This window comes from Lipotes vexillifer, unplaced genomic scaffold (genome assembly GCF_000442215.2).
Source record: "Lipotes vexillifer unplaced genomic scaffold, Lipotes_vexillifer_v1.1 scaffold496, whole genome shotgun sequence".
Classification (NCBI taxonomy): Eukaryota; Metazoa; Chordata; class Mammalia; order Artiodactyla; family Lipotidae; genus Lipotes; species Lipotes vexillifer.
Genome location: NW_006786690.1, coordinates 4,603,930 through 4,620,338, shown reverse-complemented (window position 1 = coordinate 4,620,338; position 16,409 = coordinate 4,603,930). Strand labels below are relative to the sequence as shown.

At 55.6% G+C, this 16,409-nt stretch overlaps 1 protein-coding gene across 1 annotated transcript in view; it reads left to right on the top strand.

Moving 5' to 3' along the window:
* EPHA8 (EPH receptor A8) overlaps positions 1 to 16,409 on the top strand; it is a gene marked incomplete at its 5' end in the record, with an annotated part of 29,844 nt that overhangs the window by 2,543 nt on the left and 10,892 nt on the right. Inside the window, 3 exons of the mRNA XM_007459202.1 lie at positions 3,716 to 4,379; positions 12,169 to 12,324; positions 14,932 to 15,267. Coding sequence (XP_007459264.1) covers positions 3,716 to 4,379; positions 12,169 to 12,324; positions 14,932 to 15,267 — 1,156 coding nt within the window. The remainder of the gene's footprint in view (positions 1 to 3,715; positions 4,380 to 12,168; positions 12,325 to 14,931; positions 15,268 to 16,409) is intronic.

Sequence of the window (16,409 nt, the reverse complement as noted above, 5' to 3'; positions counted from 1 at the left end):
GCGGGCCTCTCACTGTCGCGGCCTCTCCCGTCGCGGAGCACAGGCTCCGGACGCGCAGGCTCAGCGGCCATGGCTCACGGGCCCAGCCGCTCCGCAGCATGTGGGATCTTCCCAGACCGGGGCACGAACCCGTGTCCCCTGCAGTGGCAGGCGGACTCTCAACCACTGCGCCACCAGGGAAGCCTGTGAACTTTCCTTTTTATTGTCTCGCTTGATGAAGTAGATGAAAGGGGCAGGTGTTAGCCATCCACTTTGACCCATGAGAAGCCCAAAGCTCATCGAGGGAATGTGATATACCCAGGGACGACGCACAGCTGGTTTGCTGCATTCTGTTCCGGGAAGGGGACAGAGTTCCAGAGCAGTGGTGGGGGTTGGAGGAGGAGTGTGCCAGGGAGTAGAGAGGTGGCTGGGGTGGGAGTGCCCCAGGTGGAGAACAGGGCTGATTCCACCCTCCAGGAATTTATGCCCCTCTGGGTGTCCGCAGCAGCCCCTGGGCTAAGCTAGGCCATTGGCACTGGTGGAGCGGCTGGAGCAGACTCAGATTGAGCTGATTAATTTATCCAGGTCCCTGGCAGGAAACAGACAGAGAGCAGCTGGCTGGCTCTTTGGTGCTCCATTAATTGTGACAATGACTTTAACCCCAGATGTGACTCAGTGCTGCCCAGAGCCCCAGCTGCAGAGCGGGGTGCAGCGTGGGGGTCCTTCTTGGGGTGGGGGGTGCAGGAGGCACGCAGCCTTTCAGGTGAGGCGGGCACGCCCTGGGCTGCTTCCCCAGTGGTCCCTAGAGGCAGGCACAGGTGGGCTGGGAAAAGGCTGCCAGTTCAGCATCATACCAGTCCTGTTCCTCGGGTGCCTTCTGTGCCAGGTCCAAGCTAAGCACTTTGTAGGCATCTCCTTTCATCCTCTCAAGCCTCACTGAAGTGGGGCCTTTCTGAGCCCCTCTTACAGATAAGGGCACTGAGGACTGGTATATATAACTGGCCAAGACGAAGTCAGACCGAGGGGCTTTCGTCAGGCAGGAAAGACTTGAGATGCCCACAGTCCCCACTCTAGAGCTTGCAGGACAGCTCAGGACCCCGCAGATTCTCAGAGCCCCGTGAGGCGTGATCTTCACCCCCTTCCTCCCCTCCCCCACCCCCTGCTTAAGCAGTAGGATCTCTAGTTCAAGGACAATACACGTAGAGGCCCAAGAGAGATCAAGGCACTACATCTCTGGTGGAGCCAGGACAGGGACCCAGAGCCTGGCCCCTCCCTCTGCCCTTGGCCACCAGCCCCTCCTCAGAACCCTCCAGAGTCCACTGAACTCAGCCCAACAGTGACTGCTTCTGGCTGATCAGCATTCTGCAGCTGAGGAAGCTGGGGCCCAGAGAGGAGCAGCAATTTGCCCAAGGTCACACAGCCATTTAGAGACTGACCCAGGCCCAGAACCCAGGCCTCTCGACTTTCGGATCATTTCACAACACTGTGTCTTCAGTATGACGCTTCTGTGTCCAAACTGGGCTTGCTGAACATTGCTTACACTTCCCAGCTTCTGCTGGGGCTCGTCCCTCCCATCCCTGAAAGAGGGTCCTGCTTCAGCCTACAGGAAGTTTCGCCATACCCTACATGCCCACTCCCTTTGGTGTGTCACCCTCCACACCTTTTCTGTGAGGATCTGAGGTGCTTGGGGACAGGGAGTATTTCTGGTGTATTTCTTTCTTTATAAAAAACAAAATTGTGGTAAAATACACAACATAAAATTTACCATCTTAACCATTTTTAAGCCTACAGTTCAGTGGCATTAAGTACATTCACGTTGTTATATGACCATCACCACCATCCATCTCTAGAACTCTTTCATCTTCCCAGACTGAAGCTCTGTATCCATTAAACTGTAACTCCCATGCCCCCTTCCCCTTGCCCCTGGCAAGTACCACTCTACTTTCTGTCTCTAGGAATCTGACTTAAGTACCTCAAATAAGTGGAAGCATACAGGATTTGTCCTTTTGTGTCTGGTTTATTTCACTTTGCATAATGTCCTCAGCGTTCCTCTGTGTCGTTGCAAGTGTCAGAATTTCATTCATTTTTAAGACTGAATAATATCCCATTGTACGGATTTACACATTTTGTTTATCAGTTCATCCACTGATGGACATTTGTGTTTCCACCTTCGGGCTGCTATGAACGTGGGTGTGCAAAACTCTGTGTCCCTATAAATAAATATTTATTTATTTATTTATTTTTATTTTTATTTATTTTGGGGGTCTTAGTTGCGGCACGAGGGCTCTTCGTTGCAGTGCGCAGGCTTCTCTCTAGTAGTGGCATGCAGGTTTTCTCTCTCTAGTTGTGGCGCATGGGTTCCAGAATGCGTGGGCTCTGTAGTTGTGGTGTGCAGGCTGTCGTTGAGGCATGCAAGCTCAGTAGTTGTGGCCCACGGGCTTAGTTGCCCCGCGGCACGTGGGATCTTAGTTCCCTGACCAGGGATTGAACCCACGTCCACTGCATTGGAAGGCAGATTCTTTTACCACTGGACCACCAAGGAAGTCTCCCCTGCTTTTGTTTCTTTGGGGTGTACACCCAGAAGAGGAATTTATGGTAATTCTATGTTTAATTTTTTGAGGAACTGCCATAGTGTTTTCACTCCCACCATAGTGTTTACATTCCCACCAGCAATGCACAGGGTTCCTCACCAACACTTGTTATTTTCTGTTGTTTTGATAATAGCTAATGGGTGTGAAGTGGTATCTCATCGTGGTTTTGATTTGAATTTCCCTAACACTTAGTGATGTCGAGCATCTTTCCATGTGCTATTTAGCCATCTGTGTATCTTCTTTAGATAAATGTCTATTCAAGTCCTTTGCCCATTTTTTAACAGGTCTGTTTGGTTCTTTGTTGTTCAGTTGTAGGAGTTCCTTACATATTCTGGATATTAATCCCATCTAAGATATGTGATTTGCAGACATTTTCTTCCATCCTGTGGGTTGCTTTTTCACTCTGTTGGTAGTGTCAGTGACGGTCACTGGTTTATTTCTGAATCAGTGATTCCTGGTCAGCACCTGGCACAGGAGCAATCATACTCAACTTTCCCACATCCTGGTACCCACCTTGCGTGGGATCCAGGCCAACCCATGAGCCCCCAGCCTTAGGTTGGGGGCAGAGGGAACATCACACACAGCAAGGCAGAGGGAGTCCATCCATCAGAGAGTCACTCAACAAGCACCAATGCAGGGGTTGCATCTGAAGGATTTGAGGCGGGGGGTGCAACACAGTCAGGTTCATGCATTTGAAGGGTCCTTCTGGCAGCTGATATGGAAGCTGGACCAGTGGACTCACTGATTTCCCCAAGCAAGTCACCCCACTCTGGGAGTGACGGAGTAGCTGTGTAGAAATGAGGTCAGAGCTTTGTAGCTTTGGCATCAGTTCCAGTCCCAGCTCCATCACTCACTAGCTATGTGACCCCAGACACATGGCTCTATGTCTGAGCCCCTCTCTCTGTTCCTCATCTGTGAAAAGGCAGCAAATAACACTTCCCCAGAAGGATGTGACACTCTATGAACTCACTTCTGTAGGGTGCATGGCAACTGGTTGACAGTCCGCTGGAAGGTCAGCTTCTCGAGGCTGGAGAACATTCCGTGTTCTTCCCCAGGAAGCCACCAGCACAGTGCATGTGGCTTGTGGTGAGAGAGGGCCAGGTGCTGCCTCTCGTTTCAGCTGGCTGTGCTCTCTCTGCCCGCAGTGGGACTCCATCAACGAGGTGGACGAGTCCTTCCGGCCCATCCACACATACCAGGTGTGCAACGTCATGAGCCCCTACCAGAACAACTGGCTGCGCACCAGCTGGGTGCCCCGCGACGGCGCCCGGCGCGTCTACGCCGAGATCAAGTTCACCCTGCGGGACTGCAACAGCATGCCCGGTGTGCTGGGCACCTGCAAGGAGACCTTCAACCTCTACTACCTGGAGTCGGACCGTGACCTGGGCGCCAGCACACAGGAGAGCCAGTTCCTCAAAATCGATACCATTGCGGCCGACGAGAGCTTCACCGGGGCCGACCTGGGTGTGCGGCGCCTCAAGCTCAACACGGAGGTGCGAGGTGTGGGCCCCCTCAGCAAGCGTGGCTTCTACCTGGCCTTCCAGGACATCGGTGCCTGCCTTGCCATCCTGTCTCTCCGCATCTACTACAAGAAGTGCCCCACTATGGTGCGCAACCTGGCCGCCTTCTCGGAGGCGGTGACGGGGGCCGACTCATCCTCGCTGGTGGAGGTGCGGGGCCAGTGCGTGCGGCACTCCGAGGAGCGGGACACACCCAAAATGTACTGCAGCGCCGAGGGCGAGTGGCTGGTGCCCATTGGCAAGTGCGTGTGCAGCGCGGGCTACGAGGAGCGGCGGGATGCCTGTGTGGGTGAGCGCGCCTCTGTGCGGGTGGGCCGGCAGCTGGGCTCAGTGTGGGCAGGGATGCTGGGGGCCGGGGAGCAGGCTTGGCACAGTCAGCAAGCTCCTGGGTGGTGCACACAGCACCTGGGAAGATGCATGAACCTCCAGCGTTCCTGCGTCACCAGGCCACCCACGTGTGTGTTGTGTGTGTGCTGTGGGGAGGGAGACACACCACAACCAGGTGGACCCTCCGTGGGCATCGTGATGTACCCAGAGAGGTACATCTCTGGGCACCAGTGTGATTGGGAATACTACTGGGTACATGCCTGTGCTAGGGAACAGTGATGTGACTTAACATGTCCAGCATTATTCTAAGCACTTTTCACGTATTAACTCATTTAATCCCCACAACCATCCAGCGAAACAGGAACTACTGTTATCCTGGCTTTAAACATGAGGGCACTGAAGCACAGAGAGGCAAAACAACTTGCCCAAGGTGACACAGCTAGGAAGTGGCAGAGCTCTGATTTGAACCCAGAAGTCTGGCTCCAGAGTCTGGGCTCAGAACCACTAAACTTCTAACCTGTTGGGCGGAAGGAGGTGTGGGTTAGAATCAGGGCTCAGGGCGAATGTGTGGCATACAGGGCCGTTGTGAGCTTATGCGGGCAGGGTCACCGCGGGAGGACTGTCTGGGGTGGGCATGTCACAGCCTGCCTGTGTTCAGGGGGAACTTATCTAGGGATGTGGGGGAAGGGACGGCCAGGAGCACTTGGGTCATGAAATAACACCTGTTCCCATGGTGTACTGCTGGGGTTCCCGTGTCACAGACCAGGAGCCGGATCCAGAGCCCAGGCTGTGTGCATGTGTGTGTGGCCAGCAGACCCCTATGTGGGGGCAGTGCAGCCAGGCATCCTGACAGCCCAGGAACACTGGGAGTGCTGGTGTGCACAGACAGCTGGTGCCCCAGCTATTAGTGGTCTCCACCTGGTTGCCCTTCCTTGATCTCCCCAGGGACTAGACACATGGCAGCTCAGCCACTCAGAGCTCAGTGAAGCCTGCTTCTGGGACCATTGGTTCTCTTGAGGGAGGAGGTGTTCCTGGGCAGGGATCACAGAGACTAGGGCCTGTCCCCAGACAGCCTCAGTGAAAACGGGGACGGGGCCCCGAAAGACACTAGAAATATCCTCTGAGCCCTTTGCTGGTACTACACAGGCCCTGAGACCACAGTTAGAGGGACCTTCAGGCCTCTCAGCACCATCCCTCTGTCCTAGCCGGCAGGAAGGCCCCTTGGTACTCGCAGGACTGAGCAGGACACAGGCTGACAGTTTCAGGTGATGTGCAAAGTACCTTCAGAGTCCAGCCTGGTCCAGCTTAGGAGTTATCTTGCCCTGAGATCTCCAGGACTAGATTCTTCTGTCCAGCCACCAGGCCCTTTCTGGCCCCTCTCTGGGGCTCTCTGATTTCCTTAAGAAATCTTTTTTCATGCTTCCAACTGCCACGAGTCTTCACTCTCCTGGACCCTAAACCCCAAAGCACCTTCTGTGACATTTGCCTGTTTCTGGATTTGTTCTACCCTCTGTGGCCTAGTTTTCCGGGCTCTCCAGGCCTCCAGCCTCTCCTGGTTCCTTCACAGACATCCCTGTACTTCTCTACTTCCCTCTGGGTAGCAACAATAACAGCAGACATCCCTGGTGCCTATACAGCTTGCAAGGGGATTCCTAGCACATCCATTCATTGGCTCGTTGTAGCAAGGCAGGTATTACAATTCCATTTTACAGATGGGGAAACTGAGGCTCAAGAGGTAGTGTCCTGCTTAGGTTCAGAGCTGGGGAGAGATGGAGCTGGGCTCTGAGTCAGGTCTGTCTTACTCTGAGCCATGTGTGTAGGCTTTTCACCTATCCCTGGCCTATCCTGACTGCATTCCCCACTAGAGCCAGCTCCCAACATCCCCTTATTCGGATGGGGATATAAAGTCCCTTCGTGACAATTTTTTGAGTGTTTGCCATGTGCCAGGCACTTTAGTGAGCACTTAGTACACATTATGTCAGTTACTCGTTCTGTTGAGCATCTACTGTGTCCCAGGCATCAGGGATAGAGACACAGGGCATCCCTGCCTTTGGGGAGTTCACAGTTTCTCATCCTTACAATTGTCCTCTAAGCTAGGTATTATAGCCCCATCTTACAGATATGAAAAACTGAGTCCCTTCAACTTAAGTGGCAGAGCAGGGACCTGATCCCATGTTGTCTCACTCCAGAGCCCTGAGCTGCTTCCTCTGCCCACAAAGCTCTCTGCGAAGCCCCCTGGGGTAACGTTAAAAAGGTTAGTAGCCAGGACAGTATAAGCTGTAACAGTCGGGCGGGCTAGCCAGTAGATACCTGCTCAAGGTCAGCTGCCCCCAACCCTGGATTGAGCCAGTGAGCACAGCAGGCCACTTGTTTGTACAGAGTGCATCCTTGCCCTTAGGAGGGAGACTGGTCCTCTTGACTTCGGGGTTGGGGTCTCACTCAGAGGTACTGCTCCAGCCTCCTTTTTTGATAGAGATGGGAAGTGGAGCCCAAAGAGGGAATGCGTCTTGCCCAAGGACCCACAGCATGTCAAGGGCAGGACTCTTGGTGGAAACCCCACGGCCTGAGCAGGGGGACCTCCTCAGGGCTGGGAGAAGCCAAGGCCACTCCCATTTCCTGACACTGCTGGCACGTTAATAAAAAAGTAATGAAGAAATGCCAAAGCAGGGTTAGGGAATTGCAGCATATTTTGAATTTTACATTTAAATCACAATGCAGCGTAATTATGCCAGTTGCAAGATAATTACAGGTTTTATAAAGAATATTAATTCATAGTGCACTGCAGGCAGTGACGTTTGGGGGCGGGATGCCGGCGGTACGCGGGCCTTTCACTGTTGTGGCCTCTCCCGTTGCGGAGCACAGGCTCCGGACGCGCAGGCTCAGCGGCCATGGCTCACGGGCCCAGCCGCTCCGCTGCATGTGGGATCTTCCCGGACTGGGGCACGAACCCGCGTCCCCTGCATCGGCAGGCGGACTCTCAACCACTGCGCCACCAGGGAAGCCCAGGGGGATGCCGGTTTAAAATCGCATGAGGAGAGACTTTTCTTAACCCTGTAGGTGGGCTTCTGTGATTGTCTGTTAACCTCCTTCAAAGAAACAGCACAGGTGCAAAACTGAGGCCCTCCCCCAATGGGAGGCCTGGGCCAGCGGCCCTGCAGTGTCGCCCATCCCCACCCCTCCCTAGTGGGTAGCCCGAGAGTGAGAGAGGGTGGGGCACAGCAGGAGCTGGGTACAGACTGGGGGTGCCTTTCCTGGGCTGCTTGAGATGGCCTCTCAAAGCTGGAGCCCCCGCCCAGCCTGAGCGGGGCCTCCTGAGACCCGAGGGGCCCTGGCCCGGGCAGTTCTGTCTGAGTAAACAGGGCCGGGAGAGGGGGTCCCGGCTTCCCCCACCTGAGTGCCCCCCCGCCTTCTTTCTGGCGATAGGAGAAGGGACCCAGAGCTTGAGGGCTGCAACAGCGGCCAGGCCCATGGAGAGAGCCACCCTCCCAGCTGCCAGGTTCCCATCTCGCTAGTCTCACCCTCAAGGCTCCCCTCAGAAGTGGCTGGGCAGCAGTTGCTTTTATGGAGAAGACAATAAAGCCCAGGAGAGGGGACCAGCCCAATCACATGGCTTTTTAGAATCCTTATGGAGACTGCACTCGGGCCTCAGGGACCCACGGAAGAACGTCAGAGCCACGCGGAGCTAGTCCAGTTTACCAGTGGGGAAATGGAGGCCCAGAGAGGCGAAGTGACTGACCCAAGGGCATATAGCTAGGAGTGGTTGATTGAATCCCAAATCTCCCAACCCCCTGACCAGAAAGCTCCCCACACTACCCATTTCCTGACCCAGTGACCTCCCTCTACACGTGGCTGCATCCCCCTCCACGCCCTCCAGAGAGAAGGACCTCTCAGAACTTCACCCGACAGAGCAGCCCCCAGAGTCTCCTGGCTACCGTCCTTTCTGTCACCTGAACACAGAATATAAACCACCCTCTGCGGCCCTAATCATCTTTCTATAAATATCAGAGCATCTCATTTCAGAGGGGCAGCATGAACAACGAGCTCTTTTGCCTTCCTGACTGTGTTCAAAATCTGATTTAGAATTAATTTCCTTTGGTCAGCCACCAGCAGACACCTTATTTGTCAAATCTCAAGCTCTTCGTGGGGGAGAGGAGAGAGGTGGCCGGGGTCTCCATCAGCTTGCCGGCCTGACAGGCGGCCTGGGCAAGGTGCCCTCGGCAGGGGCGGGAGCCCCTCCTGGCGCACGGCCGACACGGGCACTGCAGACTCCGGAAGCGCCCTGGGTCTACTATGGGCAAGGCCAGGCCCCAGCCCAGAGCCGCTCCATCTGTCTCGGCCATTAATTCCCGGCTCTGCCTCCAGGTCTCCGGGCTCTCCGAGGCCTGGTGATTAGTATTCTTATTCAAGATTATTTTATTTTCATTGAGCGGATTAATCTAGCCTTGGCACTTTATAGCCATATGGGTATTAACCGAGCGTGTGAGAACCGCCCACCGGTGAAGTGGCAGGATGGCGGGGCCGTCTCTAAGCAGAGGCCGGGTGTTGCGAGGCTGGTGGGAGGAAGGCTGGGGTTTGCTTCCTGGCTCAGCGGGGACCCTGGGGCGAGGCACTCAAGCTCCCCAGCCTCTGTTTCCTCCCTGCCAAACAGATGTATACATGCTGAGTGCCTACGCTAGTAATAACGAGTGCCAGGTGCTGTGCTCGTGTGAATTCACGTGTATTCACTCTTGTCATCCTCACCACAGCCCTTGGAGGTGGGAACTATTATTGTCCCCATTTTCCAGATGAAGACACAGAGGCCCAGCAACTTGCCTAATGTCACTTAGCCTAGGGGAAGGGGCTGGAAAAGAAAAGGAACCCAGGCAGCCTGCTCCCAAGTTTCTGCTCTTTAACACCTGAGGACTAGCACAACTCTGAATGGTCAGGGACTCAGAAAACAAAGGCTGGGGCTTCCTTGGTGGCGCAGTGGTTGAGAGTATGAATTTGAAATACTTGTTATTTGGTAAACTGAAAATAGGGTTGGTTGTTAATTATTAGGCTAAGGAGCAAGAAAGAAGCTTCTTGGGCTTCCCTGGTGGCGCAGTGGTTGAGAGTCCACCTTTCGATGCAGGGGCCGCAGGTTCGTGCCCCGGTCCGGGAAGATCCCACATGCCGCGGAGCGGCTGGGCCCGTGAGCCATGGCTGCTGAGCCTGCGCATACGGAGCCTGTGCTCCGCAACAGGAGAGGCCACAACAGTGAGAGGCCCGCGTACCGCAAAAAGAAACCCCAGAAAACAAAACAAAGGCTGTCATGTTGTGCCATGCATCACACCAAGATGTCACCGCACGTGTCCTGGTCTGCCCCTCACTGCTCTGACAGCTCCTTGAAAGCAGCACTAGCTCTTATTTACGTCCTGTCCGTGGCTCAGTAAATTTGGGTGAAGGAATAAATAAGGGACAGAATAAGCAAAATGGTTCCCGAGATGTTGATCAAGGTGGACCCGAGCAGTACAGTGAGGAAGAGTGTCATTCAGTTCAGCCACAGGTTCGATAAATGTTTGCTGGTGAAGTGCAAAGCCTGTTTCTTCTGTCTGCTTCTTGGGCTCAGAAGGAAGCTCTTAGGCTGTGCCTGGGCTTCTGGGAAGAGGAGGGGAGATCTCAGGGTGTCCACTAGGACCCTCCCCACAACTCCAAGCACCCAGCCCCCAGTCAGGCCTGAGCCCTCTTGGGGTCTCCCCAGGGGGCAGGAAAGAGGTCTCAAAACTGAGGCACATTCTCGCTGACTTCCCAACCTATAAGCCCCTTATGGCTCCATGGCCTCTGAGTCTGGGAAGCAACTTAAGGGCATCATCATTTCTCCTAATTTCAGGTTTTCTCTCAAGTTTCTAGAATTTTACAAATTAATCTTATTTTAGCTATTATGGTAAAGAGGTACAATCAAATAATGACATAGCTTTGCAAATGAAGCTTCTCTCAAGCACTGAGTTTTCTAGAAAGGGACTTATCGGAGAGAGATCCCAGTGAGTTTCCTGGTGGTCCCCATTGCAAAGGAGTTCAGTTCCACAGATGGAGCTGGGAGCTGCCTGGCTGGGCAGCATTTGGTCCTCCTGAACCCCTGGGTTGTCTTTCTGCCCAGAGCAGATAATGGCCGGATTAGCTCACTTTGAAAACTCCCACCAGTGTTGACGACTTCTACCCTGAGCCAGACCCTAGGAACTTTGAGATGAATAAGGCGGCCCTGCCCTATTCACAAGGATCTACCCACAAGGAGAGAGAGTCAGACACACAGATGAAAAAGTACAGCCATAATGTTGCAGGTGGTGAGACCGAACAGGGATGCAAAGATGGGGAGAGGAGTGGTTGCTTCTGTGTGTGTGTGTGTGTGTGTGTGTGTGTGTACATGTGGAGATGTGGAGCGGTCCAGAAAGGTTTCATCAAAGGCACAGTTAAAATGAATCTTGAAAGAATTCGACAGGGTGACAAAAAGAGAAAAGGCACAGCATGTGCAAAGGCCCCGAGACAGGAAACAACTCCTGAGTGTGGGGAATGGCCAGTCCTTTAGTTCGGCCTGAGGGAGAGGGAATGGCCCTGAAGGAGGCTGCAGGGAGGCTTTGAACACCAGGCTTTATTGTTTAGGCCATGGGGATCCTGTGAGGGTTTGGCCCAGCAGCAGTGTCATTTTAGAGTCCCTCAACCCACAACATCGCACTCCCTGCATGGCTGACTCGTTCTCAGCCTTTAGGCCACAACTCAAAGACCTTCTCAGGGAAGGTCGCTCCTCCCACCATTTACCCTTTGCCACATCCTCTGCTTTATTTCCTTCTGGAAATGATCACAGCCTCACTTACTGTGTCTCCCCCTGCTGCCTTGAAAAATGCCAGCTTCTTGAGGGCAGACGCCATGTGGACCTTGTTCGTGGCTGTGTCTCTGGCACAGAATAGGTGCTCATAGATACTGGCTAAAGGAATAGTCATCTCGCAGGCAGTGGGGCTGGGGAGGTGGGGCTGGGGGCCAGGTTTGGAGGCTGCTGTGGTCATCAGGGCCAAGATGTGTGTGCCTCTCAGAGGCCGGAGAGAAGGTCAGGTACAAGAAACATATCGGGTCAGCCACGATGAGACTGGGAGGGTCAGGAGCCTGCAATTCCTAGATGATCAGCATTGTTCGGGGAGCTTGTAAAACACAGATTCCCAGGCCCCACCCCTGGCTCTTCTAACTCAGTGGCTGTGACGGGGCCGGGGTCTGTGTTTTTATAGGGATGGTTCCACGCCTGTCCTTTTTGGGAACCTCTGGTCTCACCACACACGCCTCTTCCAGTCACGTTCCTCCCCCACCCCCATTCCCTCTCCGGCTTTCAGGTCAGACCCCTGGGGTTTCGGCCCCCCTCAGATTCTTAGCCTTGACCCCCTGCCCCTGAGGCTGGTGTATCGCTCAAGGACAAGTGCCCTGTGAACGACAGAGCCTGGGTGGGAGGGGCCATTGGAGGATTCAGAGAGGCTCCGCCCTGTGCTGACTATGGGGCTGGGACTCAGGTGTCAGGGTCCCAGCCTCAGCTCTGCCTCCGACTCGCTGTGCAACCCTGTGTAAGTCAGAGGCCCTCTCTGAGCTTCAGTCCCTCCATCTGCAGATGAGAGTAGGAACGGGTGATGCTGAAGGTCTGCACCTCTGTCCCTCAGGGGATCCCCCAGGAACCCCGGGGCCAGAGAGCTGCCCCTGAGGCCCGTCAGGCTCAGGTGGCCCGGCAGGCTCACCTGAAGCCTCCTTCTCTTCCACAGCCTGTGAGCTGGGCTTCTACAAGTCGGCCCCCGGGGACCAGCTCTGCGCCCGCTGCCCTCCCCACAGCCACTCTGCAGCCCCTGCCGCCCAGGCCTGCCGCTGCGACCTCAGCTATTTCCGTGCAGCCCTGGACCCACCGTCTGCAGCCTGCACCCGTGAGTACCACCCCGTGACCCCAGAACCCTCGAGACTAGGGTAGGACCCCATGCTCGGCCCCTCAAGCTCCCAGGGAGCCAGGTCTCAGCGGGTGAGGCAGGGACAGGTGGCTCTCATGGGCCAGGGGCCAGTCTGGGGATGGGGGGTGACTCTGACCCCTCAACAATGGCCTTGACCTCTCTGGGCTCCCAGCTTCTTGTCATAGGTCACCAGCCATCTCTCCAGTGGAAATCATAGGTCACCTGCCATCTCTCCAATGGAAATCTTTCCATTCCTCCCTCGGTCTCTCCTCTCTGCTCCAAAGGGCAGGACAGAACTGGACTCATGCCCTTCCCAGCACCAGGTGGCTTTGGTCATCTTCTGACCCAAGGGTCATGCCAGTGTCCTGGGGGCTGGGGTGGGCAAGCTGGGGGACTGCCTGTGCGGCAAGGCGGGCAACAGAGGAGCCGCCCCCACCTCTGCCCCGCATCACTGCCATGCTTGAGAGACTGGGGGGAGCTGCTGAATTCGGGGAGCTGCTTTAGTGTGTGTGTGGGGGTGCGTGATTGTGTATATGGAGTGGGTGTGGCTGCTGTGTGTCGGATTCTGTGTGTGCCTTGGGAGGCCTACAGCGATTATGACTGTGTGTCCTTGTCGGTAGCAGTTCATGCAGTAGATGCCTGCATAGAGTGTGAGTGTTCAAGTGCTCGTGCCCACGTGTGTAAAGTGTTCTTAGAAGGGTGTGTGCACACGTGTGTGTGCATCTGGGTACCTGGAACAGACTCATGAGTCCCCGTGGAGCTTGAATGAGCCTGCTTTGTGAGCTCAGCACGAGCACACCTGGCCCTGCAAGGGAGGTGTGCGCCTGGAGAGGGTGAGGCAGCAGCGCGCGCATGCCCCGTACCTGAGGGAACTCTGAGGGACTCCGGCGCCGTTGTGCCTGCAGGGCCGCGTGACTGTCTTGGCATTTCTGCTGATGCAGCTCCTCCGTGGCCTCCCCTCCCCTGGCCCAAAGGGGCCTCTCACTCCCACCCCCGCTGGGGAGGAGCTGCAGCCAGTTCAGCCCACGCTGTTCACCAGCCTTGGGCTCTTATGACGGGGTGAGGGGTACTTTACTCGGTGCTGATGGGTTTTGCCCCAGAATTTACCCCAACCTGATCTCCATCTCCCCCTCCCCCAACTTCCATCACCACCCTTCCCCAGACCCCCTGCACAGGGCAGGTAAGGGCCCAGGTGTATTCACATTGCTACACACACCACACCACACACACGCGCACACACTACACACAGATACACACGCACCACACCACACACACGCGCGCACACTACACACAGATACGCACCACACCACGCACACGCGCTCACACTACACACAGATACACGCACACACGCGCACACTACACACAGATACACACGCACCACACCACGCACGCACGCACACACTACACACAGATACGCACGCACGCGTGCACACTACACAGATACACACACACGCGCGCACACTACACACAGATACACACCACACCACACACACGCGCGCACACTACACACAGATACACACGCACCACACCACACACACACGCACACACTACACACAGATACACACGCACCACACCACACACGCGCGCGCACACTACACACAGATACACACACGCACACACGTGCACACTACACACAGATACACACACACGCACCACACCACGCACACGCGCGCGAGTAAACCCTTCTTCCCCCCTCCCTCACGTGTTGTGCCCAGACCTGTGCCTTTGCCCCATGTGGGACCTGCTGGGGCAGAAAGGATTGCTGAGGGGCATGGTGACTGCTCTGGGCTCCTCAGGCCAGGTGAGCCCAGCTCTAGGTCACAAACATTTGCATTGGACTCCAGTTTCTCTCCAAATCCACAATCCAGTGCCCTCCAGTTCTAGGAATCTTAAGATTGTAAAAGACTAGGCTTTTAGTATTCCATACCCTGCAGATTCTAAGGTTCTTTATGATTCTGAGATTCTACAATTCTGTTTTCTTAAGATCTAAGATGCCCAGCTTGAGATTCTGAGAGTTGGAATTCCATCGCCCCTCAGGCCCTCCTGGTTCAAATCCCCACCCCCAGGATCCTACCCCAACTCGCAGCCCCCAGCCCCGCCCCTCTCTCCAGTGTCCTTGTGCTGCCCAGACTGGGGCTCCATCCTGGGCAGTGGGGAGGGGTCACTTGGCACACGGGGCTCTACTTTTCTCCACCACAGTGTTCAGTGTCATTGACATGAAATCCAGCCAGGGGGTTAAGGAGTGGAGTGGGGGATGCAGATGGCTGGGGCATCTCACACCCAGGGTAGCTGCTATGTGCAGACTCTCCCCAGCTCTGGATGAAAATCTTGTGAAGCACAAACCCCAGGATCTGGGTGGTGCTACATGGGGTGGGGGAAGGGTGGCTTCTGTGCCCGGACCCTGACTGTGCTCCCAGACACTGCCTCTGCCCTCGGGGACCTTCCAGAGGATGGAGTAGGTGTGCCCTTATCCTTAGGGAGCCCCAAGTATCATGCGGGAACCACAGCCCTTCCCTGACCGGATGGGAGACTAGACCAGCCCAAATACATGCCCTCCATGCCCACCTGTCATTCTCTGCTTTCCAGGCCCCCCCTCGGCACCAGTGAATCTGATCTCCAGCGTGAATGGGACTTCTGTGACCCTGGAGTGGGCCCCTCCGCTGGACCGGGGCGGCCGCAGTGACATCACCTACAATGCCGTGTGCCGCCGCTGCCCCTGGGCCTTGGGCCACTGCGAGACGTGTGGGGGCAGCACCCGCTTCGTGCCCCAGCAGACCAGCCTGGTGCAGGCCAGCCTGCTGGTGGCCAACCTGCTGGCCCACATGAACTACTCCTTCTGGATCGAGGCCGTCAACGGTGTGTCCGACCTGAGCCCAGAGCCCCGCCGGGCTGCCGTCGTCAACATCACCACGAACCAGGCAGGTAGGCGGAGACGCCCATCCCCAGCTCCCGGGCCCTTCGTCCTCCCTGGCATCCGAGCACTGCGCGGACTTGCTGTGGCGTTTGGGCAAGTGCCTGCCTCTCTGGGCTCCACCTTCCTCACCAGGACTCTGAGCTACAGGCTTTGTGCCCTTAGAAAAGTAAAACATGTTCTATAAGTGGAAGGAAACCAAAAAGCACAGAGGCAGGCTAACATGACCATCCCAGGCCTGGTTTCTAGAATTTTCCCTCTCTGCCTCTGTCTCCTCCCTGTTGTAATAGGAATAATAGTACCTGCTCTGTTACTGAGGCTTAAATGAAGGAAATGAAAATGCTTAGCCCGGTACCTGGCCCACGGTACGTGCTCAATAAATGTCATTAAAATATCAAATCACTCTATCATTTTCCAGAACAGCTACCACTGCTGCCCCTGGGATGGATTTGGTCATACTGGTTTGGACGACAACCACTTATCTCTCTGTTTCTAGCCAGTTGTTGGACTGAAGTTAGCCCCTTTCTTTCCAAATTCTGGTGGGTCCTGCCTGTCGAGTGGCAGCCTGACCTGAGGGCCACATGTGGCAGCTTCCCTGTTAACAGCGCCACTGGCACGTGCCCTGTGGCTCCCCACCCCCGTCTCCTCCCAACACCACACAGGCCTGGCTCAGTGACTCCGTTCCCACCATGTCACAGAGGAGGAGCTGAGGCCCAGAGCCAGCCAGGGTCACCACATAGAAGCAGCAGAGTCAGGATTCGAACCCAGGTCTGCCTCACTCCCAAGTGAAATAGGCTTCCCAACCCTGAACCCAGGGCACCCCCTCCCTGACGCCAGGGCTTCATCCTCCCAAGAGACCCTCATTCCTCTGGCACCTGTGGAGCACCTGTGAGATGCCAAGCTCTCTGCTCAGTGCTAGTGACGCAATGAGGAGTAGGCCCTTGTGCGTGGTGCCAGGCCCCGCCCCTGCCCACGTGTCTCTGGGGTGGCCGAGACAGGTGTCCGGCTGGTCAGGGGTGGAGGGCGGAGCAGAGAACCTACAGCACTCACACTGCTCCGTGTGCTCCATCATTAAAAAGAACAGCCTCGGGCTTCCCTGGTGGCGCAGTGGTTGAGAGTCTGCCTGCCGATGCGGGGGACACGGGTTCGTGCC